The 23352-nt window shown below is 39.8% G+C and overlaps 2 protein-coding genes and 1 non-coding gene across 7 annotated transcripts in view; 2 read left to right on the top strand and 1 right to left on the bottom strand.

The window, feature by feature from the left end:
- The window catches only part of LOC131538715 (gastrula zinc finger protein XlCGF57.1-like), a 28600-nt gene extending 7122 nt beyond the window's left edge, over positions 1–21478 (top strand). For 3 of the 5 annotated variants that reach the window (XM_058772772.1, XM_058772775.1, XM_058772777.1), the window contains 3 exons: positions 1012–1296; positions 1600–2520; positions 4847–5928. In XM_058772772.1, the coding sequence (XP_058628755.1) occupies positions 1038–1296; positions 1600–2520; positions 4847–5586 (1920 nt within the window). In that variant the 5' untranslated portion in view covers positions 1012–1037 and the 3' untranslated portion in view covers positions 5587–5928. Of the gene's footprint in view, positions 1–1011; positions 1297–1599; positions 2521–4846; positions 5929–6013; positions 6139–19892 lie in introns of those variants that run through there. The other 2 variants (XM_058772774.1, XM_058772773.1) reach the window with 2 other exon arrangements.
- On the top strand, positions 3680–3754 carry trnaa-agc (transfer RNA alanine (anticodon AGC)). The gene has a single exon. It is a non-coding gene; the product is annotated as a tRNA-Ala (tRNA).
- LOC131538779 (uncharacterized) lies at positions 13688–17691 on the bottom strand. Its single transcript, XM_058772891.1, has 2 exons — positions 16051–17691; positions 13688–15620 (listed from the first exon to the last, which is right to left on the bottom strand). The coding sequence occupies exons 1-2, from the start codon at positions 16306–16308 to the stop codon at positions 14838–14840; spliced, it is 1041 nt and encodes a 346-aa protein (XP_058628874.1). The 5' UTR covers positions 16309–17691; the 3' UTR covers positions 13688–14837.
- Positions 21479–23352: the final 1874 nt, after the last annotated feature.

The raw sequence follows: 23352 nt of genomic DNA, 5'->3' as shown, positions 1-23352 counted from the left end.
GAGCTGTTATTCTCTGAAGACCCTTACATAGGAGCAGAATTTTGGAGGCTGCCACATAGCTATAAATAATAATAATAAAAAAATAACAGTAACTCTGTGAATTTTTTATTTTAATGTATTATATATAGACTTTGTTCAGTGATCTCCACAGTGACTTGCTCAAAGGGTTCACTAATCAGTTAATTTATGAAACTTATATTTGTATTCTACAAAATTATTCCAAATAATAAATGTTTAATTTCTTACAAATGCACATCAATTAAGACAGAAAGATAAATGGCATTTAAATATTAAAATCAATCTCTTTTGTTTTAGGTGTGTGTGAATACAGATGTAAAATTGTGGTAAATGAGTCTGTCACCTTTTGTCTTTATTGCCTCTTGCTGCTTCTGCAACATTACTTTAACTGATGGTCTTTGTTCATGCTAATCAGTCTCTGGGTTAAGTGTGAATGTGATGCCTGTAGGTGAGACCTTCCCTGATCTCTGTGATAACGAGTGTTATAGTTATGCTGATTGGATTAGAGTTGGTGAAAATCTGGGCAAATTCCTGTAACTGCTCACATCCTTTGCGTCCTTTATCTTCTAATGACAGCCTCCTGAAATGTGTATAAAACTACAGTGATTCAGTGCTTTAGTCAGTCTGGATGATTTTTAATACCCTGTGAAGGTTACAGTTTAAGTGTTTCTAATAAAGTGCTTAATGTATCTTATATTTAGAAACTGAACACCATTCACTCCTAACAACGTTAGATGAGGAGTAACACCTGAGTATGTTGTCATTTTTTGCTGGTTGATGAACCCGAAAACGTACAGCTTTAATCAGTGAACCAAAAATAATTATTTCTTCTGAAATAAAAAATGCCCATATAAAGATACTTGACTTAATTCTTTGCTGGAAATATCACAGATGCTCTGTAGTCAATTTAGAGCACTTCACACTTGCTTACTATATAAGACAGAAGATCTGTGTAATTGATAACTTTAGGAATCTATGATTCATCTCTTACAGATCCACGTTGACACACTGTTATAAAGATGGCGGTTATAAAAAAGGAGAGTGAAGACATGAAGATTGAAGAAACATTCAGCGTTAAACATGACGATACTGAGGAACAAACAAAGATGGCGTTTATTAAAGAGGAGAGTGAAGACATGAAGATTGAAGAAACATTCAGCGTTAAACATGACGATATTGAGGAACAAACAAAGATGGCGTTTATTAAAGAGGAGAGTGAAGACATGAAGATTGAAGAAACATTCAGCGTTAAACATGAAAATACTGAGGAACAAACAGGTTAGTTTTCATTCTGAAAGCTGAACCCATTCATCTGAACCTTATTAAAATGTACAGCTCTACAGAAATGAATGATATTTTTGAAGAATGTTATGAGTTTTGTAATTAAAAATGATTTATTTGACATGGAGCGGGTCGCCTCATGTGGACAGACATGTTATAAAGGGAAGAGGTTTTGAGATTACATTTAACACCTCCTTTAATAGCTTAGTGTGTATAAGATATACATGTTGTTGGTTTTGATGTTTGTTCTTTGTGCCATTTAAAAATTGTGTTAATCGGGATTTGTCTTTTTTGCATTAGACCTGAAGACACTGAAAGAGGAGAGTCAAGAGGTCAATGAAAAGGAAGATAATGTTCAGCATGAGAAATATGATTTCATTACTGGAGAAAATTCATTTAGTTGCTCACATACTGAAAAGACTTCACAAAAAAGAGCTCAAAAGTTAAATGGAAGTTATTTCACCTGCCAGCAGTGCGGGAAAAGTTTCACCAGAAAAGGAAACCTTGAAGTCCACATGAGAGTTCACACTGGAGAAAAGCCTTACACTTGCCAACAATGTGGAAAGGGTTTCATTCAAAAAGGAATCCTTAAAAACCATCTGAAAATTCACACTGGAATGAAACCCTTTGTCTGCCAACAGTGTGGAAAGAGTTTTACTGGAAAAGGAAACCTTATTGTTCACATGAGAATTCATACTGGAGAGAAGCCTTACACCTGCAAACAGTGTGGAAAGAGCTTCCTTCGAGAATCAAACCTTAAAATCCACATGAGAATTCACACTGGAGAGAAACCTTACACATGTTCTCAATGTGGAAAAAGTTTTACACACAAACAACACCTTGATGGCCACATGCGAATTCATACTGGAGAGAAACCTTTCACCTGCCAACAATGTGGAAAGAGCTACACTATAAAAGAAACCCTTAAAGACCACATGAGAATTCACACTGGAGAGAAACCTTACACCTGCCAACAATGTGGAAAGAGCTTCACTCAAAAAGGAACCCTTAAAGACCACATGAGAATTCATACTGGAGAGAAACCTTACACCTGCCAACAATGTGGAAAGGGCTTCTCTCAAAAAGGAAACCTTAAAGACCACATGAAAGTTCACACCGGAGTGAAGCCTCACACCTGCAAACTGTGTGAAAAGAGCTTCACTGATAAAAGAAACCTTAGGAAACATATGAAGATTCACACTGGAGAGAAGCCCTTTACAGGTGATCAGAGTTTCAGACGTAAAGTAGCCCTTTAACGTGTACAATTACACTGGTGTGGTTATTGTTCAGTGTGTCATGTGATTAACTGCTAAATTCAAATATGCTTTCGTGCTTTGGCTGGTTTTGAGTGAGAGATGGACATGTTCAGCTTGTCATATCCCTTATGAAATTAACCATGGTTTTACTGTAGTAAATTTGTAGTAACCATGACTGTTGAAAGGAGTGAAATTATTTATTTTATGAAATTAATTCCTCATGAGGCCAAAACTCAGGAACTCTTGCAAAACAGATGCCATGCAATAAAACCATAAAACCGATCTGGAGAAGAGATCTCCATAGACAACAAACAGTACCACTCCCCTTGTTCGTTTACGACCCCCTTCTCCCCCTGCCCTCCCTGCCTCTGACTCTCCCCCCTCACTCTTCTTCTCCAAAAGCAAGAATATCCATATGCCACAAGTGTTATATCTTGTGAACGTTGCTTTTTCCCTTTCATGTTTGGTATAATTTTAAAGGTCTCTGTGCGATTGGTAAATTGGTTTCAATTTCACAGTAATCACTTGTATTATGAGAAATATTGAAAACTTTTGTAGAATTGTGTTTCACTGAGGAGGGGGGTGTGTCCCCCTTTAGGGGTCTGCGGGAATGTTTATCCATTTTCATCCAGGTGTGACCTTGGAGTAGAGGTCTTCACGGAGAACTCGAGACCCAAGGAACCCAGGACTCGACCCGGGACCTGTACGGGTTAGGGTCTATATTTTAAATGGTCAGCCGGGTCCAGGTCAGGTCCCAATCTATTACTTTGGGTCCCGGGTCTGTTTAACATTGTGTGTAATACCAGAGTCAATCCGAGAACACTGTACCCGCCAGTGATCAGTGTCAGTTAGCATGCGTGTGTTTTGTAACATGCAGTTTGTAAAATTAGGATTAGAAAATTGTGAGCGGGAAATAAGGTGAAAGAAAAAAAAAAGAAGAAAAATATGCATTACCTCAGCTGCCAGAAGCAGAGCGTGGGCAGAGTTAATGTAGCCTACTGCACGCAGACGGTGATCATAGATTCCTTCATGAGTGATTTGAAAAGAAAAAAAAAGCTGAAACAAAACTGAAGAAGAGACGCACCTGTTATTGAACATGCACGCAGTAAAGTGTTCAATAACAGGTGTTCCTGTGGCTCAGTGGTAGAGCATTGCGTTAGCAACGCAAAAGGTTGTGGGTTCAATTCCCAGGGAACACACATACTGATAAAAAAAAATGTATAGCCTGAATGCACTGTAAGTCAAAGCATCTGCTAAATGCATAGATGTAGATCTAGTGTATGTAATGCTAAATGCATAGATGTAGTGTAACGCACTCCTTGTTCTGCACATTTTTTGATAAAAAATAATTGTTCCGAGTCTTTATTACAACCAACAAAAAGTATCGTTATTGTTGCGTAAATGCAACAGTCGAAGTTGACTCAAGATAAAAAAAAAAAAAAAAACTGCGTAGTTGCATTAGTCATCCGTCACTGACTATAACAGCAAGTAGACTTTTAAAGCAATAATGAGTGGATTACCTCGTGAAGACCTCTATCCTGGAGCACTAGAACCAAAAAAATCAAAAGGTCTTTTATGTTTTTACAACTCACTTAAACATTTCTTTGTCTTTGTTATTTGGGTATATAAGGGAAGTGACAAAACACTACTTTGCGATTCTGTAGCCAGATCAGCCTGTAGTGTGGAGTGTATTTCATACGCTCCATACTATGTATCTTCCTGAAGTCAGGTACACATTTTACTCTTAGATTCATCTTTGAACAACTGATGTTATGTATTTTCTTATTTTTGAATTGGCTTCTTATTGTTTAATTATGCAATTGACATGACACGTTTTTACCAGACTAATAATAAATTGTTATATTTGATTTATTCTGAACTGTCCTGAAATCATTATGACTAGTAGACTGTGAGGAGGCTTTTGTTACCGCAAATCTACGGCCAGGACAGGTCAAACTGAAGGCTCATGAATGAACGGAGCAGTAGGCACGTCATTGGAGACCTCAGATTTTTGTCTATCACTGGTGTTAGCAAGTTGTACGGGAAAAGACTAAGTAAACTACACTTTTTGTCATAAGCAAGCAGATGGCGGCAGACAATTAGGTATTAGTCTCCTACACCCTCTGACTAACATCAGATTGGCGAGTTTGTGTCTGTGAGATCTGGATTGAGGACTGGAATTGAGAACCGCTGGCTTAGTGTGTATAAGATATACATGTTGTTGGTTTTGATGTTTGTTCTTTGTGCCATTTAAAAATGGTGTTAATCTGGATTTGTCTTTTTTGCATTAGACCTGAAGACACTGAAAGAGGAGAGTCAAGAGCTCAATGAAAAGGAAGATAATGTTCAGCATGAGGAATATGATTTCATGACCGGAGAAAAATCATTGAGTTGCTCACATACTGAAAAGACTTCACAAAAAAAAGCTCAAAAGTTAAATGGAAGTTATTTCACCTGCCAACAGTGCGGGAAAAGTTTCACCAGAAAAGGAAACCTTAAAGGCCACATGAGAGTTCACACTGGAGAAAAGCCTTACACTTGCCAACAATGTGGAAAGGGTTTCATTCAAAAAGGAATCCTTAAAAACCATCTGAAAGTTCACACTGGAATGAAACCCTTTGTCTGCCAACAGTGTGGAAAGAGTTTTACTGGAAAAGGAAACCTTATTGTTCACATGAGAATTCATACTGGAGAGAAGCCTTACACCTGCAAACAGTGTGGAAAGAGCTTCCTTCGAGAATCAAACCTTAAAATCCACATGAGAATTCACACTGGAGAGAAACCTTACACATGTTCTCAGTGTGGAAAAAGTTTTAAACATAAACAACACCTTGATGGCCACATGCGAATTCATACTGGAGAGAAACCTTTCACCTGCCAACAATGTGGAAAGAGTTTCACTCAAAAAGGAACCCTTAAAGACCACATCAGAGTTCACACTGGAGAGAAGCCTTACACCTGCAAACTGTGTGGAAAGAGCTTCACTGAAAAAAGAAACCTTAGGAAACATATGAAGATTCACACTGAATGAATGAAGCATTCATTTAGACACTGAAGAGAAGCCATTTACAGGTGATCAGAGTTTCAGATGTAAAGTAGCCCTTTAATGTGTACAATTACACTGGTGTGGTTATTGTTCAGTGTGTCATGTGATTAACTGCTAAATTCAAATATGCTTTCGTGCTTTGGTTGGTTTTGAGTCAGAGATGGACATGCTCTGAACATACATGTTTTTATTGTATGTGTACCTGCCCGGGGACTGCAGATGGAAATTAGCATTGCTAACTCTGGTACAAAGCATCTTTTCGTAAGATTAATGTTTTTTTGTACATTGTCCCTGATAAATAAATAAACTAACTAACTAACTAACTAACTCAGCTTGTGTCATATCCCTTATGAAAATTAACCATGGTTTTACTGTAGTAAATCTGTAGTAACCATGACTGTTGTAACCACAGTTCAACTAAAGTGTCACAACCATCAGCTGGTGTGCCTATGACAGCCACCAGAGGGCACTCTCCCAGATCATTGTTTGGAGCTGGGAGTAGGGGGCCTAGCTCAGACATTTTGGACCATGGCGGTGGGGCTGGAACTTAGCCATACTGAGCTTAGTAACATCTTAAATGGGTGCCTTGATAGCTCTTGCCTCTGTGGGAGATGGAGGGACTTAAGACTCTTGATTTCTGGGGCTTCATTGACTATCTCAGTTACCGCAGTCTAATAGTAACATCAGGACAGTCTGTGCTCATGGCAGAGCCCCTGGAGAAGGTCGAGTCTGCCACAACATCTCCAGAGGACAGCAAGGCTTCATTGTCTCTGTCTCACAAGCAAAGGTCGAGAAGGAGAAGGGCAGCTAAGTCCACTCCTGTTGTTCCAGAGACTGCTCCAGAGAAGGCTGTGCCAGAGCCCTTTCACAAGACGGCCACCAGCCCAGAGTTTCTTTACAAGATGGCTGCCACACCAGAACCTCCAACCGTCATGGATGTCAGGCCACAGTCTTCATCCATCACGGATGCCACTCCTGTGTTCCCGGTCATCGTGAACCTTGCACTTGAAGACACATAGGTGTTTAAACAACACTTGGGGCTGATCTCTAGTTTGGCAGATCGACCGCTGATTTTGGTCAGAGCAACTGGTATCTCAAGGGCCTCAGCATTAGTTGGCACAGAGTCTATTCCATTCCATGAGTTCACTCAGGAATTCGCTCCAGCCCAGGAGTCTTCGGAGTCTACAAAAGTACCTGCTCCAGTCCAAAAATCCTCAGATTCCGCTCCAGAACCCACTCCAGTTCGAGAGCCCTCAGAGTCCACTTCAGAGCCTGCTCCAGTCCAAGAGCCCTCAGAGTCTGCTCCTAAAACCGCTCCAGTCCGGGAGTCTTCAGAGTCCACTCCAGAGCCTGCTCCAGTCCAGGAATCTTCTCTGGAGCTCATTTACTCCAGTTTATGAGTTCACTCCAGAGCCCGCTCAAGCTACGAGTTTATTCCAGAACTCGCTGCCATCTGAGTTCACTTCAGAGCCTGTTTAAGTCTGAGTTAATTCCAGAGTTTGCTCCCATCTTTGAACCTGCTCCAGAGCCCGCTCAAGTCTATGAGTTCACTCCAGTCTATGAGTCCGCTTCAGAGCCTGCTCAAGTCTATTTCACTCCAGAGTTCACGTCAGTTTATGAGTCCGCTTCAGAGCCCGCTCAAGTCTATGAGTTCACTCCAGAGTTCGCTTCAGTTTATGAGTCCGCTTCAGAGCCTGCTGTAGTCTATGAGTTAATTCCAGAGTTTACCCCAGAGCTTGCTCCATCTCACAAGTCCACACCAGAGCTTACCTCAGTTTATGAGTTTGATCCAAAGCCCATTCCGATCGATGAATCTGGACCCGGTTGCTAAGAAATCCCTTAGTTATAAGGTTAAGGAAACTCTTAGTGAAACTTGGGTTGCAAGAAAAATCCTAAGGGTCAACTAATGGCGCTTTTCCACTGCATGGTACGGCACGGTACGGTTCAGTACGGCTCGCTTTTGGGGGGTTTTCCACTGGGTACAGTACCTGGTACTTTTTTTAGTACCACCTCGGCCGAGGTTCCAAGCAAACCGTACCGTTACCAAAACGTGACGTGTAAACTCTGCTGATCACTGATTGGCCGGAGAAAATCGTCACCTGCCTGCGTCATTGAACTTGCGGCACGAGACACAACAGACCCGCTAGATTTAAATCAGCACAGCCAGCGAAGGACCGAACGCAACCAAAAAACGTCCGTTTCGTTGTCAGTCGAGGAAGTACAGACTGTCCTCTCATGGATAGCCGAGGAGCGGATCCAGCGAGAGCGTGATGGAGCAACGCAGAATTAAAAAGTTTTTCAGGAGTCGCAGCAGTAGAGGCGGCGCGACTAACGACACGTGAATAATCCCGCCCACTCTAAAGCGGTACTAAACTGCAGTGGAAACGCAAACCGAGCCGAACTGAGCCGTACCGTGCCGTTCTGAACCGTGCTGAGCCGAGTCGTACCACGCAGTGGAAAAGCGCCATTAAGGAACCTTAAGGCTGTCATTAAGTATTCCCCTTAATTATCTAAGTGTTCCCTAAAGCGTTGCTACAAAGTCCTTAGTAACTGTTTCACCCTGATAAATTTAACCTCTTCAGCTCTGCAACATATTTTGGATTTTTTACAGAATTAGGCATACCAGAATTTAAAAGAGTGCCCTATTCACATACATTGGAATAAATTGATAAAAATGGTGTCATTTGACAGGAATTTGAATTTTAAAACATGAGTAAAATATTGCATATTTTGTATTTAATATTTGTACAATATTGTGATAAACACAGACGAAAAGTCAGATTTTTTTTTTTTTTTTTAATTAAGTTTTTATTTAAGAGTGTTATTTAGGATCTGTTTGGTCTATATCTCTTCAGGTGGCAGTAAACAGGGGAAAAAATAATTTTGTTGATAACATCTTCTAAGCAAAAGTTATTTAGCTTTAAAAGTACACTTGGAGACTCCAACGCCTCCTTTCGGTTAGTCACCATTTTTTAGTTCTGAAAGCAGTAGGCATACCTGAACTTAAAAGAACGCCCTACCCACATACTTTGGAATAAATTGATAAAAATTGTCTCATTTTACAGAAAACTCCCTGAAGTTTAACACAAGGGTAAAATATTGCACATTTTGGATTTTTAATTTTTACAATATTGTGATCAACACAGACTAAAAGTCAGATTCTTATTATTTTTTAAATTAAGTTTTTATTTAGGAGTCTGTTAATTAGGACTTGTTTGGTCTATTTTCCTGCAGAAAGTTTCTTTTGATTCCACTAGGTGGCCCCTACGCCCTACCCACATACTTTGTGCATGTATAGTTATCTATCACCCTCTTCACAAAAGTTCTGTAGCTTTACCTGAAGAGTCTTATGTCTCCAAGTTTCCTCCATAAACTCATGTCATGTAATAAGCAAAAGTACCGTTCTTGCATTTTATTTTACACATACACAAAAAAAACTCAAAGTAAATAAATCAAATTTATAGAGGGAAAAAGTGCAAAAACAATATACAAATCTGAGAAAAAGTAATGGAACACAAGATCTCACTTAGACAGTTTGAGAGTGTCCATCAGTGTGCCATTTCCTGAAGCAATTTCTGGATGCCACCAAGCACAAGGGTACACTGCATTTTGTCCAGTACACAGATGTCTTTACTTTGAGGCCTGAAAGTTTGCACAGAGCACAAACTCTCCTCCCACTCCTGGCATCTGACCCAAAGTACTCTGGACAACATGGCTCTACTGCTTCTCTGGCAGATGCAGGCAGGTCTGGGGCATGCGATGTGGATGCAGGCGGGTTTCTCATTCTCATTCATTTGGACCACTTTAAGGCAATTTTCTCAATATTTTGATGTTTTTGCACCCTCAGATTCCAGATTTTCAAATAGTTGCATCTCGGCCAAATTTTGTCCTATCATAACAAACCATACATCAATGGAAAGCTTATTTATGTATAAATCTCAGTTTTTGAAGATCACTGACAAGCTACGCAATATCGCATTCATTATCGCAGATGAATCGCCTTCGATAATGAACACGATATTGCCTAGCTTGTAAGTGAACTACGGCTCTGTGTATTAAATGCCGCTCCATTTGAAAACAGGTGATGGAGATTTAGCGCTAATCAAGGAACCGGCTTTACTGACGAGATGCGCATGCATATCGCATTCGATATATCGCCCAGCCCTAGCCTCAGGATATATTCTTTTGTAGTCTGAAGTCCCATGAAGAAACTGGATTTGGGGACGTTGAGCAAATCCAAGTGGAGGCACGGTTGATGCCCCTGATGCAAATTCAAGGACCATCTCCATTGTCAGAGGCTGGCATTCTCCCTCTGCAACAAAAGTCAAAATGGCCAAAAAGGTACATCTGGGCCCATACGCACAAAACATTTTATCTTACCACTAAGAGTTCTAAATAGCAGTAAAGGTTTTTAGCTAAGAGTTTTCTCTTCAAGGGGGTCATATGATGGGGTTTAAATTTTTCCTTTCTCTTTGGAGTGTTACAAGCTCTTGGTGCATAAAGAAGATCTGTAAAGCTGCAAAGACTAAAGTCTCAAATCCAAAGAGATATTCTTTATAAAAGTTAAGAGTGATAACTTTTCTATGTCACGATGTGGGGAGATTTGCACAACACCGCCCAAATTTATACACAAAGATTGAAGGTGTAACTTTCTCGCTCTATGTTGTTGCTTCTGTCGGCGCCATTTTGGAGACACTGTGTTTGGATGCGAGTAAAGAGGACATAAGAAATCTGTGCTGAGTTTTATTTACAACTCAGGATTGTTTTCTGAACATGGGAGTCAGAAAGGCCGGGTGTGCATGTAACTGCTCCAATGCGAGTGTTACACACGCTTTAGTAGTATGTGTGTAGTAAACAAAACCGAGCATCTCCACCATTCATTTATTCATACAGAGATGATTGCGTAATTTGAGTTAATACTCATCGTATCGCTTAAATCAGTGGAAAATGAATAAAAAAATTATTCTGTGTACATAAATATCAAGTTAACTTGTATTAAAATATCAGTATTTTTCCAAATATGAACTAAAAGCTCTAAATGGATGCTGTTCAGTGATGCCTGTGCTGACTGCTTGAGAGGCGGCACTAAATTTGGCGGTGGCGGTCGCCTCATAATTCTCTATGCAGGAAAAACCCTGGTCTTTATTTAACCATCCAGAGTCAGAACAGCTTGTTCGGAAAGACTCCATGAACTGAACAGTGTGGGTGAGATAAAACAGACATAGAAAAGGCGCTTTCACACAGCGTAGTTCTAGGAACTTCTTTCTAGAGCCCTGCATTTCTGCCTGGGCCCGATGGGCCCAGACTTTTTTACATCCCCAGGGCCGGGCTTTGGGCCAAATTTCACTTCACAGTTCAGACGCAGGCCGGGCCTCGGGCCTGTTTTAGGTTTCTCCTTATTTATATATTCTAGACATCCATCAAATAGTGATGAAAAAATTGCTTCTGCGCAGCTGAAGAGTTCTGCGTTCAAATGCATGCAATAGGCTAAAGCTTGACGCAAAGCCCCACCAACGTTATTATCATGAATGTGTCAGAGGGAATAGGAGGAGAGATTTGAGTTATGTATTAATAAACTAGTGTTCTGAGTCCATGTCGCAAAGATGAATATGACGATCCTGACTCGCCATCTCCTCATTAGACGCGCATTTAGAGAGAGTGCATCTTTACAGATTAAGATAAGAGTTTTTATTTTCGATTTTTGTTTATATCATTAAGTGGTCATTTAAAGTTTTCTATAGATATAGTTATGTCGGTGAGGCATGTATTCGCTCTGCTTCGGTTCATTTTTGTGAAGCGCTCCTGTTCAAGACGAGATGGCAGAATGGGCAATAGGGCCTATGGGAATAGGCTCCTTGATTTCTTGGGCTTAAAGACCATCTTTGCCCAAGTAGCCATACGATCCAGTTCTGCCAGGACCCATCTTGCCTGCACGTGAGTTGGTGTCATCACTGTAAGATCATCCATGAATGCCCTGATTGCTGGCTGTTGACATCCTGCTGCGGTCTTCGGCCCTCTTGACTTTGTACTCGCTGCTGAGATGATCAGGTTCATTCCCATGATGAACAGGATGGGAGAGACAGTAGTGTAAATTACAATTTTTTACATGTTACATAAAATCTGTTTTGTTTTTATTGTGAGTGTACACAAAAGCAGACCTTTATACAGTTATTATTAATAAGACAATAAGTGTTTAAAGTTGATTCTGCTGGTATAAGGAAACAGTTGAAGTGATCGCGCAGTTGAGGCCAATAGCATCATCAAAGTTATTTTCCCAACATATTTTCTAAAGTTTGTTTTCTTCATATATTTTCATTATTTTGTTTTCTATTTTTCGACTGGTTATCCACACCCCCAAATATGAGAACCAGCAGGGCTGGACTGGTAATCGGGCATTTTCCCGGTGGGCCGACACACTGAAGGGGCCGACAGAATTTTTTTTTTTTTTTTTTTTTGCCAAGGACCATCACGCAGGGACTACGAGCAGCCAGTGGCCCATTGGTTTGTCTCCTGTATTGACAGGTTAAACCACCCAATCACAATGCGCTATAGCCATGAAGTGTTTTGCTCCGCCTATATAAAGAACGCTTCACCCCAACTTCTTCCTCGTCGGCTTTTCCCACGTTTTCACAGCAGCTTTATCAAGAACAGGCTTGCTCTGCGGTGAGTGATGTGGCGTAAAGAGCCAGCAGGAGGAGGAGAGGAGAGCAGTTGATTCGGTAAAGTGCTTGATAGGGACTAGCAACGGAGGCAGGCATCTATCCTGTGTGCGCGCGCCATTAGTGCAGAATACACAAACACTTTTTAATAAAACGTAAATTCGTCCACCGCGATTTTTTGACCAAGTCATGTCAAGTGTGTTCATAGAGGTTTTCATGGGCCAATGCGAATAAATCTAGATTTAAATTAAAAAAGACACGATATTTTCAGACCTGACGTTTTTTTATTATCCAAAACAACTAGATGCAATGATACATATCTACACTACCAGTCAAAAGTTATTGAACAGTAAGATTTTGAATGTTTTTTTTAAAGAATTCTCCTCTGCTCACCAAGCCTGCATTTATTTTATCCAAAATACAGCAAAAGCAGTGATATTGTGAAATATTTTTACTATTTAAAATAACTGCTTTCTATATGAATATATTTTAAAATGTAATTTATTCCTGTGATCAAAGATGAATTTTCAGCATCATTACTCCAGTCTTCAGTGTCGCATGATCCTTCAGAAATCATTCTAATATGCTGATTTGCTGCTCAAGAAATATTTATTATTATTAATGGATTCTTTGATGAATAGAAAGATCCAAAGATCAGCATTTATCTGAAATAAAAAAGCTTTTGTAAAATTATTCAATACACCATTCAAAAGATTGGAGTCAGTATAATTTTTGTTTTGTTTTTTGGGAAAGAAATTATGGAAATTAATACTTTTATTTAGCAAGGATGCTTTATATTGATCAAAAATTATGATAAAGACATTTATAATGTTGCAAAAGATTTCTATTTCAGATAAATGCTGTTCTTCTGAACTTTCTATTCATCAAAGAAACCTGAAAAAAAATTATACTCAGCTGTTTTCAACATAATAATAATAATAATAAATATAGCTGCAAGCAGCGATTACCGGGGCCAAGCCCGCGAACAGGCCGTAGCGTGGCGCAGAGTGGGAAGAACAAAAACGGAAGAAACGGAACGTACGATGAAAAGTTCGGAAGTGCAGAAGTTCAAAAACGAACAGAAGTTCAGACGACAACGAACAAAAGCACATTTCTGATTCATGACGAACGCGCACGGAAGATCCGACGTCCGGAACAAAAGCAGCGTTCACACCGCTTCTGGACACAGTACGGTCTGGGTGTGTGCCACCCTGGATTCAAACCCACAACCTGAAAGATTCGGGGACAGTGGCTTAGCAGAGTGCGCCACTCAGTTGACACATGTTTAACAGCCTGCTGTTGAGAGGTTAAGGTGTGAGAATGAGCAGACTAAAAAGTTCTTTAGCATTTTAACCAGCGTAACACGCAAAGTTATGTTAATTGTAACACAGCTTATGGTTAACTATGTAGATGAAGAGTCACAAAAAGAGCGGAAACTGAATGTCTGTTGAAAAAACCACTCAGTTGACATATGTTCATTAAGCTCCAGAAGAGAAGTTTAGGGGTGAAAATGAATGATTTACAATGCTACAATATACTATGCTGATATGGATAAGAAACTAATCAAAACAGCACAATTTTACACCCAATTATATAGAATCGTGAGAATGAGCTCACAAAGTTACTTTTCATGTTAACCAGAGTAACATACAAAGTTAGTGGTAACTCCGCTTATGGTTAACGTGATAGTTGAAAAGTCACATTAAACAGGCATGCTGAACTTCCAAGAGGTATTTTTCAGGAATGAAAGCAAATATCAAAAACAGTTTTGTTCATTTCTGTGCAGCTCAGCTCCAAAACTCTTATCAGTTTGAGCAATTTGCAGGGAAAGTAAAATAAACTTTTGTTCACTTAAATATTGGACAAACAATTTTATGCAAACTGAAAATTACATAAAATTGACAAGCATGAAATGTAGAGTGAGAAACCCAAATTGAGAAGTCTTCAAAATTAAGTTGTTTGCAAAAATGAGGTTTAAAACAGGTGGCATTGTATGCAGTGTTCTCAGGGCCTTTCAGGACATGCTGTTGATCTCAACCTCATCTTGTGCTGAGGTGTTAAACTTTTGGATATATTGCAAGTACTTGTGACTTCAAAAACAGTGGTTCTGGTATGAGTCAATAGACAGTTATGAACTAACTGTTGAAAAGTTAAGGAAAACGCACACAATCTTGCCACAATTTATGCAATTTGATCAATTTAAACTTTTAATCTTATAATAAAGACCTATAACCATTTTTGACAGCACTTCAATAGAAATGAGAGAAGCATTGCATTTCTTTAAATTGTTTATTTACAACATTCAGAAAGGTCAGAAAAAAAGCCCCATAGCAATAAAGACAAACTGAAAACACATACAACATCTTACATGTTGAGCAATGTTACAGAATTATTTTATAAGTTGCAAGTTTACACAGGAAACAGCTACTCACCAAAAAATAAAAACAATTGCTGGGCTGAAGTTCAAGTAAACAAGATCATTTCCAGATGAAAAATGGTAACCTATAGCTCTTACAATAGAGAGAAAAAAAAAAGAAGTTATTTATTTGGGGTTTCTGAAATGACAGAGGTGGGAGATTAGGCGGATGGGGTGTCTGATTTTGGCTGAATGTCTGTAGGACCATCAGCCATAAAAAGGTCCAATTCCTCAGAATCACCACTTGTTGAAAGAGAAGTGGATTGTGCAAGTGGTGAGAAGGTAATGAGTGGGGTTGTTTCTGGATGTGATGGTTCCGGATATGCAAGGTGGGTGATGGAGTTGTTATGTATGGTGATCTGCATTCTTGGGAGGTCTAGAAGGGAGTCCATTATGGTGTCTGTAGTGGCGGTTTTTGAAATTTGCACCACTGATCTTATGACTTTATTTTCGATGTTGAGTGTTTTAATGTTGTCAGTTGTTTGTATTGTCAGCTTTGCATGTGTATGTAGAATAATCACATCAGACTTGTAAAAGATGTCACAGTTGTTACAGAGGACTCTGCTGCATGACAATGCCATGTCTTTGATTTGATGCTTTAACGGACAGATGTAAGTTATATTGACTTTTGCACCTATAATGTTGGCTGTGATGTGTTCAGATGTTGTCACCTCAATGGGATGTGTGGTGTCTGTGCAGGCTATTGTTGAAAACGTGATGTCTTTGGTCGTTGACAGGAACTTTTTACCTTGGAAGACGCGTGATAGGTTGGTCATGTAGAACCAGGAGTCAATATTCATGTTGTGCTGTGGTCCCCAAACTGTGAGTTCAACCACCCCAGTGGTATCTGCTATAGTGTATGTTGTTTTCTCAAGAAAAGTGCCATCTTGTAGAATGTTATGGCCTTCACTTTCCAATTGAATGCATTTGGCTGTGATATTGACCTGCAGAAAAAACAAAAATGAAACTGAATTAATAGCTCTTGATACAGTTTTGGTTACACTACTTTGAGAGTTCACTTTGTACATTCTAGAAACTATAAGTAACATTGCAAGCAGATGTCAGCTAACTCTTAGTGAATGAGACTTGATTAGGGTTAGTGTTCGATCAAGTTGATTTGTACTTGTAAGGTTGTACCATGTTAGCTGAAGGACCATCATAAACTGTTAACAGATATTGAGCTAATGGTCTACCAAGCGTGACTAGTAGCTGATATTTGACTGAAGTCACTTATAATTAGTGGATCTGCAGAATGAACAGATGTGTAAAGAGCATTAGTAAACCTGGATGTGTATAAAAGCTACCAGCATTTTCTTAGTCTAGTATGGGTTTAACGATTTTGAGTAATAGTAATAGTTGAGTAATAGTACTTACTCTCTGGTATTCCATGTCCATTTGAAGAACCTGGGTGACGGTCTGGTCTTGTATTGTTGCGGTTATGGTGGGGTTGTAGGGATAATCTAACGAAGTCAAACAAGACCATTTGGACTGGTGTGTAAACATTACATCCTTTTCCCCTTCTTTCCTTGCTGGCTGCAGGGCCACGTTATTTAATTGGACAGGACATCTAAAACATGAGAAAATACACAAGATATTAAGAGAACAATTCTTCGTTGATATAGCAGGGGGCATTTTCTTTCCCGTCTGTTTGAATGTAGACAGCTGTGTTTTCCCGTCTCCGGAATGTCAACTGCTGGCAGCGGGAGGCAAAGAGTCTTCCTTTTCTAAAAACTGTGTTGTTTGAGCACTGTGCTGATATGCTGAAGTTAAAATCTTAGAGAAATCTGAGAAAAGTGCATAAATAGGGAGCGAAGCGCAGAGCAATAAGCAGGAGCGTCCGAACAGTAGCGAAGCCGGAACCTAGATTAGGCTAGCCCGCCGGCGTATGATGGATTTAAACAATGGATTTGTCTTCTCAGTGGATGTTGTTTTCAATGGATTTTGACCATGTTTAATAAAAAAAGGTAAGCTGCGATCTAAGTTATATCTGCTGGGTTGGTCTGTGTGTAATGTTTTCTCCTCGCCAGGGGAGGTGTGTCGTGAGGCGTCCCCAACCCACTCGCGCTGTTTTCTGTCAGATTGGCTGGATAGTATCCAGGCTTTGATTTATTGTGTTTTACAACTGGCACACCATATCATGTAGTCTATTTGTGGATTAGGAACAGTTTGTGTCAAGTAGCCTATCTTAGCCCAAGTTTGCATCGCTAGCTAGCTAACTAGGCTACCAGTATCCTAGCTGAATTGCACAAAATCTGAAGTAGATTTTATCTAAAAAAAAAAACGTAATGTATCCATATATCCTTACCTTGATCTTCGTGTTTGCGTTTCAAAGCCATGTCCAACATCATTTTCCCACGAGAATAGGCCATTCTTTATGCTAGATAAAAAACAACCACTGCAACAATTTTATTTTCACTTTATTTAAGTTAATGGGTGTGTCAAAAGTGCTTCAATACATTTGTGCATAACACCGTAACTTCAGCGCGGCAAAAATCTTAACGTTGGTAAAACAAAGGCAGAGTGCCTTAACTCCAGCGTAACTGAATTCCAGCGTTCTAGAGTGCAGCGGAACAAAGCTAAAAGACTGTAACTGATGTTAAGGGTTTCTGCCTTTGCTTTCCCTCTGCTTTTGGAAGTTATGGCAAAAACAGCATCCTATTTTCAGCAGAAAATAACAAAATTGACTTAAGATATTTTTCCACATGATAAAACTGATGTCCATTGTTCCAAAAAAGGCAATAACTCATTTTGACCAAAATTGAAGTTAAGGTCTTTTGCCTTTGCACGGCAGTATTGTCCCCAAAGGTCATGAGATACCAGTTCCACTGTTGTTTTATTGGGAAATCTTAATTGGTGTTCTGAAGATGAACGAAGGTCTTATGGGTTTGGAATGACATTAGGGTGAGTAATTAATGACAGAATTTTCATTTTTGGGCGAACTATCCCTTTAATATGCCTAGTATTATACATAAGAACTGTGACATATACTGCATAATTGAAAAAAAAAAAATTCTAATAATTGTGCTATTTCATTTAAATTTACATTTAGAACAATAGAAGCAATCAAAACCAACAAAAGAGCAACAACATGCAAGTGCTATGACAAGTCTGGGTTAGCCTAAGAAAAATGAAAATGAAAGCTAGTGTTAGTTTTTCAAGAAAATAATTGATAATTGTCTCTTTGTTTAATTGTCAGTCCTACACTTTGGGTTGCTGCTTCCGAATTAGATTTTGTAACAAACAAACAAAAATGACTCATTAGTCTAGTTTTCCATTTTTGTGTTCCCGCTAGCGGTCGGACCGCCGAGTGAGGGGAGATTAGCCTACAGCCAGCAGCCGCGGCGCGGACACAGAGCGCTGTCGTGTAGTGTCCTATGGCACTTCTGGCCACGCGTTTTTGACAGAGGTCCACTGAAGTGTAAATTTGTATTTCAACCTCCACAGATTGACAGGACGATGTGTGAATGGAGTGCGCTTGATGATTACGAAAGTGTAGTCCACAGGTTAGTGGAGGAGTTGGGATACACATGCAAACAAGTTCAAGAGGTCCTGCATTTCCTCGATTTCCAAATTCTGCGCATTAAGGAACATTCATCGTTTTGATTATGAGATGGTGTGAATGCAGTTGTTCGACCAGCAGTTACAGTTTGTGGCCCTGTATATGGTAGAAAGATGAGAGCTTCTGGATACAGGTTGTATACTGTACACGGTTTCTCTGTGAAAATTTTAGGATTTTCTGTAATGCTGCTTAAAAATAACCTTATCATTTATGACGAGGTGTACAGAGTCTTAAATCTGCCTGAGCCATGGTCTTTTTTGAGCTAAGGGTTGATCACGGGCGTGAATTTGATTTATGTTTATATCAACAAGATAATCTTCAGGCTTTTTGCACTAATGTCAATAGGCCACCTTTCATTCAAAGTCAGTCAAGACAGAACCATGCTGCAGAAAGGAAGTGGATGCATTGTGTGTCATGCATTGTGTGCATTGACCAACAATGGCTATTTGGACATTGATGACCACTTTTGGAAGCATTGTGTCTCTACCATTGCTTCAAAATGCTGTATGGTTGGGTTACAGAATTTCATCCCTGCCTGGAATGCACATCCCATCCAAGGGCATACCAGCTGTTCTTTTCACAGCCCATCTCAGAACCGCTCAGATCCCACCTCAGTTTCTTCCACCTGCTGAGGATGTTGCAGCTGAATACATTAGGAATGGAGGAAATCTGACTTACCCAGCACCCTTTGGACGAGATCCGCTCAATGGCCACCATGACCTTCAGATGCAGAGGGAAACGTTGCCACCTGCCCACAGCATGACGACAAGCACACAATTTGGAATATTCCTGCACATCCTACATGTCAGGGCATCTCGGAGAGATGAGGCAGTGGATAGTGACTTTGACACTTCAGCAACTTTCTCTTTCACCTCTGCTAACACATCAAGTTGTTGCACTACCCGTAGAACATTTGCCTTAATGTGGTCGACTGAAATGGATAGCTCACTAAATTTTTCATCCATGTTTTCAGCTAGCCTGAATGCATAATTTTTAACCTCAATCTCAACATCTAACAGGCTTTCGAGCACCTCATTTTCTCCTGGGTGCACCCTGAAAAAGTGAAAGACATTTCCATTACTTCACAGACAATATCAGCAAGTCATTTCACTGCAATCTATCTGTAACAAACAGTATCACAGAGGTAGAGTAACAGAAAGTGCACACTGGCACAGAGCAAGCATGTTCAGTTCATTCACACTTGTTTATGGAAGTATTTTCCGGACTTTTTTCAAAAGGAATTGCAAATTGTATTTTCAATTGCGTTTTCCACATGTGGGCGCATAAATTGTGACATAATCCAAATGCAATTGCAAATCTTGCATTACCGTTTGCATTTTCGCTTTCACGAACGCACAGTGACTGCCACATTTCAAATGAAAAAGCAAAGTCCATTTGCAACTGTATTTCCCATGTCTCACGAGTTATGAGCCTGTCATATTGAAATAGCAATATTAATTACCACATTTGCTTTTTCACTTTCTCTGTGCCGCGCATGTAACCTGCCAAAACTCAAATGAAATCGCAATTCCTTTTGCATTTGAATTTCCGATGTCTACACGGAAAGCTGTCAATCATTGTGAGGGGGCGGGACTATACTAGGGGGCGTGTTTGTATTGGGAAGTGACGTCACTCACAGTTGACCTCTTGTGGTTAGGGGCAGGATGGAAGATGAGCTGATGATCGGGTAATGTACAATTAAATCTGTAAGAAATGGAGAAGTCAATTTCGCAGCTGCTGCGAGAAGCGGCTGCAGCTCTTGAACGATCTGCAGGTCCATCATCGAATGCTCCTTCATCAAGAAGTGATGGTCAGGGTGAGTATTTATTATCTTATTTGTGTAATATTAAACTATTATATCTAATATATTATATTATACATGACATACAGTTTGACCATACGTCTCGGATTTTAGAGTTGGCTATGATGATCCTAAATGTGACTCTTTATATATTAGCGTTTAACGGTACATACGTTTTCTGTTCTATGCTGAAAACCAGTGTTTATATATTGTGTCCCCGTGAATGTTGCGTAATAAATGTAATATTATATTAAATATATAAACTTCTTCTGATGAACACAATTTCAGCAAGTAATGTTTCCTAAACGATTGCCTAAACAAAACCTAAACCATCTCGATTATCAAGCTGTTTTGATTTTCTTCTCAGGCCCTGCTCACGACCACTGACTTCAGGGGTGTCTAAACTCTGGTCTGGAGGGCTGGTATCCTGCAGAGTGTAGATGCAACTTGCCTCAACACACCTGCCTGGAAGTTTCTAGTATGCCTAATAAGACCTGATGTCTGATTGGGGCAGGACTGAGTTTGGACACCCCTGTCGTATTTCCTCCCTCAGTCAGCAAGAGACCTGCATCGAAACGGGTTGCTGTAAACAGAACTGAAAACATGTTTAATCAGACTGTTTGACAACTAGGTTATTTAAATTATTACAAAATATTTACAGTACAAACATTAAACTCTTTTTTTCTTGCCTTAAAATGTTTTCAAGGTGCACGTAGTGAAGTGAGCAGGCTGTTTGCCCCATACACACCTCTGGGTATACGGAAGAGGTCATGTATTTCAGCTGTGCCAGCAAAGAAGCCCAAGACAGTAACATATACCCACAGGTTATTCTGCGTAGCTAAAAGAAGAGACTGTGAGGCTCCAAATACACCTGACAAGCTCAAACTTGTGACCCCGGATCACAAAACCAGTCATAAAGCCCTGTTCACACTACAAGCGACATGCAGCGACATGCAGCGACAAAGCGACGCGATTCCATTCATTTCAATGGAGAGCTGGCGATTTCCGGCGACACGAGCAACAGCGAGCGATAGCGACCGTTGGCGACCGGATGGGGCGTGTCCAGCGACGCGACAAAGTTCAGAATCCTTCAACTTTATGCAAATGAAGAGCGATTTTTGGGAGCCACAGCCAATAGCAAAGAAGACGGTAGCGCTCATGTGATCATTCTCCTTTCAGCTCCTGCAGTGACGGAAAGATGGAGGAGAAGTTGATTCTTGCCGTTAGCAATTGTCCTGTTTTATACAACATGTCCCTGCCCACATACAGGGACATAAATTTAAAAAATCAGGCATGGAAAGGGGTGTCTGAGATCGTGGGAATTCCAAGTAGGTTTTTAAACAACGAATAAGATGTAAAATTACATTACCTTTTTTAAAAAACAAAAATAAAATGTGTTAAATGTGTGACAACAGACAAAATCATAAATGATCAGATAGCAAATAAACATACCATATTAAAAATATTAACTATATTAAAATTAATTGTAACCTGCTTCTATTGTCTTTATTTGTAAAGTCGCTTTGGATAAAAACGTCTGCTAAATGACTATATATGTATACATTGTGTGTGTGTATGTGAATAATTTTTTCACCCTTTTTTTTTTTTTTTAGTTGAAGAATGCAAAAAAAAAATGGAAAAACCTCTGTGATATATATATATATATATATATATATATATATATATATATAGAAGAGAATTAAATAACATAAAATAAAGAAAAAGTGGTTCAGCTGCTGATCCAATAAAACCTTGGCGGTACAGTGCCATCATGGGCTTCCTCAACCCCTTTATGGAGTACAGAAGCACGAGTGGAAACATGTCCCAAGGGGTTGGGGAGCCCACTGTGGCAACTGACCTCCAAAGCCAGGCAGTGCCAGTCAGACAGCCAGCAGATCAGGAAGAACCAGCCAGCCACAGTCACCAGTTAGCCAGATCCCACAAGCAGCCAGCCGAATGCAACCAGCAGCCAGCTAGATCCAGGCAGACAGGGAAAGCAATTAAGACAGGAGGAAGAAAAGTCTCCCCAGGGCATCTCAAAAAGGCACCGTGGGGGTTGGACTTCTCTCTGTTCTAAATAGGGCAGAGGCACCATCTCATCTCCCATCAGCATCTGATGATTCAGATGAACTTTTCCTCCGGAGCCTGTTGCCACAAATTAAAAATCTTAATTTGACAAGGAGGGAAAAGGTTAAATTTGAAATACACAGAATCATCTTTGAGGCACAGTGCAGCCAGGACCAGGAGCAGAGCATGGTACAGCTGACATAGCCATGAGGGATACCATTGTAGTCCTGTACCCTGCAGCTAGAGTTATATTATGTGTTTAGTGTTCATATTGTTGGTGTTTTTTGTTGTTTATGAGAGCGAGGTACAGCTAACAAGGTCTAACTTTCTATGTTTAGTATTCATATTGTTTCATATTGCTGGTGTTTTTTGTTGTTCATGAGAGCGAGGCACAGCTGACAAGGTCTAACTTTCTATATTTACTATTACTGTTTACCCTTGTGCAGCCTCATGCCGTTCTGAAAAAAATGATATATAAATTAACATGTTAACTTTAAGGCATTTTTTTAAATAAATTAGTTTCAGCCTTTTCAATGTTTCTTTTTGAGATTATAGTTAAGGTGTCTTTAGTGTCACACGATCCTTCAGAAATCATTCTAATGTGCTAATTTGCTGCTCAAGAAACATTTCTGATTATTAGCAATGTTGAAAACAATTGTATACCATTTTCAGGATTCTTTCATGAATCCAACGTTCAAAAGAACAACAATTATCTGAAATAGAAAGCTTTTGTAACATTAAAAAATGTCTTTCCTGTCAATTTAATGCATCCTTGTATTAATTTATTTTTTTAAATCTTACTGACGTCAAACTTTTGAACAGTACCGTAAAATGTTGCAAAAGCTTTCTATCATGTATATATTTGGGGAAGGTGAGGTATATCTAATAGCATAGCCAGGACATAATTTTTTCAAGAAATGATGGAAACGCATGGAAACATTGCTCTTTTATTATAATGTGGGTGGCTCTTAAAAGAGCCTTTGGTTTGGTTCTAAGAATAACCTTTCATGCTTGTCACACCTGTGGCGGCCAGGGAACTGCACCCTCAGCGCAGAAGTAATCAGCAAGGGTTTCCCTCACACGCATTGCTTCCCGTCCTGCATTGTTGCTCCCTACTCTGCTGACGTTCTGCAGTGCAGAGGCTTCTCCATCAGCAGCTGGGGTTAGTGGGTACTGCACAGTCCCTGTTGTCCTCCGCAAGAAGTTGTGTAGCACACAGGTGGCCTTCACACAGGCCGAGAGTTCCATT

Source organism: Onychostoma macrolepis, chromosome 04 (genome assembly GCF_012432095.1).
Source record: "Onychostoma macrolepis isolate SWU-2019 chromosome 04, ASM1243209v1, whole genome shotgun sequence".
Taxonomy (NCBI): Eukaryota; Metazoa; Chordata; class Actinopteri; order Cypriniformes; family Cyprinidae; genus Onychostoma; species Onychostoma macrolepis.
This window is presented reverse-complemented; position numbering and strand designations above follow the sequence as displayed.

Bases quoted from the DNA above. Each gene is read 5' to 3' on its own strand.
- LOC131538779 (XM_058772891.1), bottom strand. From the start codon at position 16,308: ATGCCCCCTGCTATATCAACGAAGAATTGTTCTCTTAATATCTTGTGT. The intron at 15,621-16,050 runs GTAAGTACTATT...TTTTTTCTGCAG, and splicing joins TGGACATGGAATACCAGAGA to GTCAATATCACAGCCAAATG.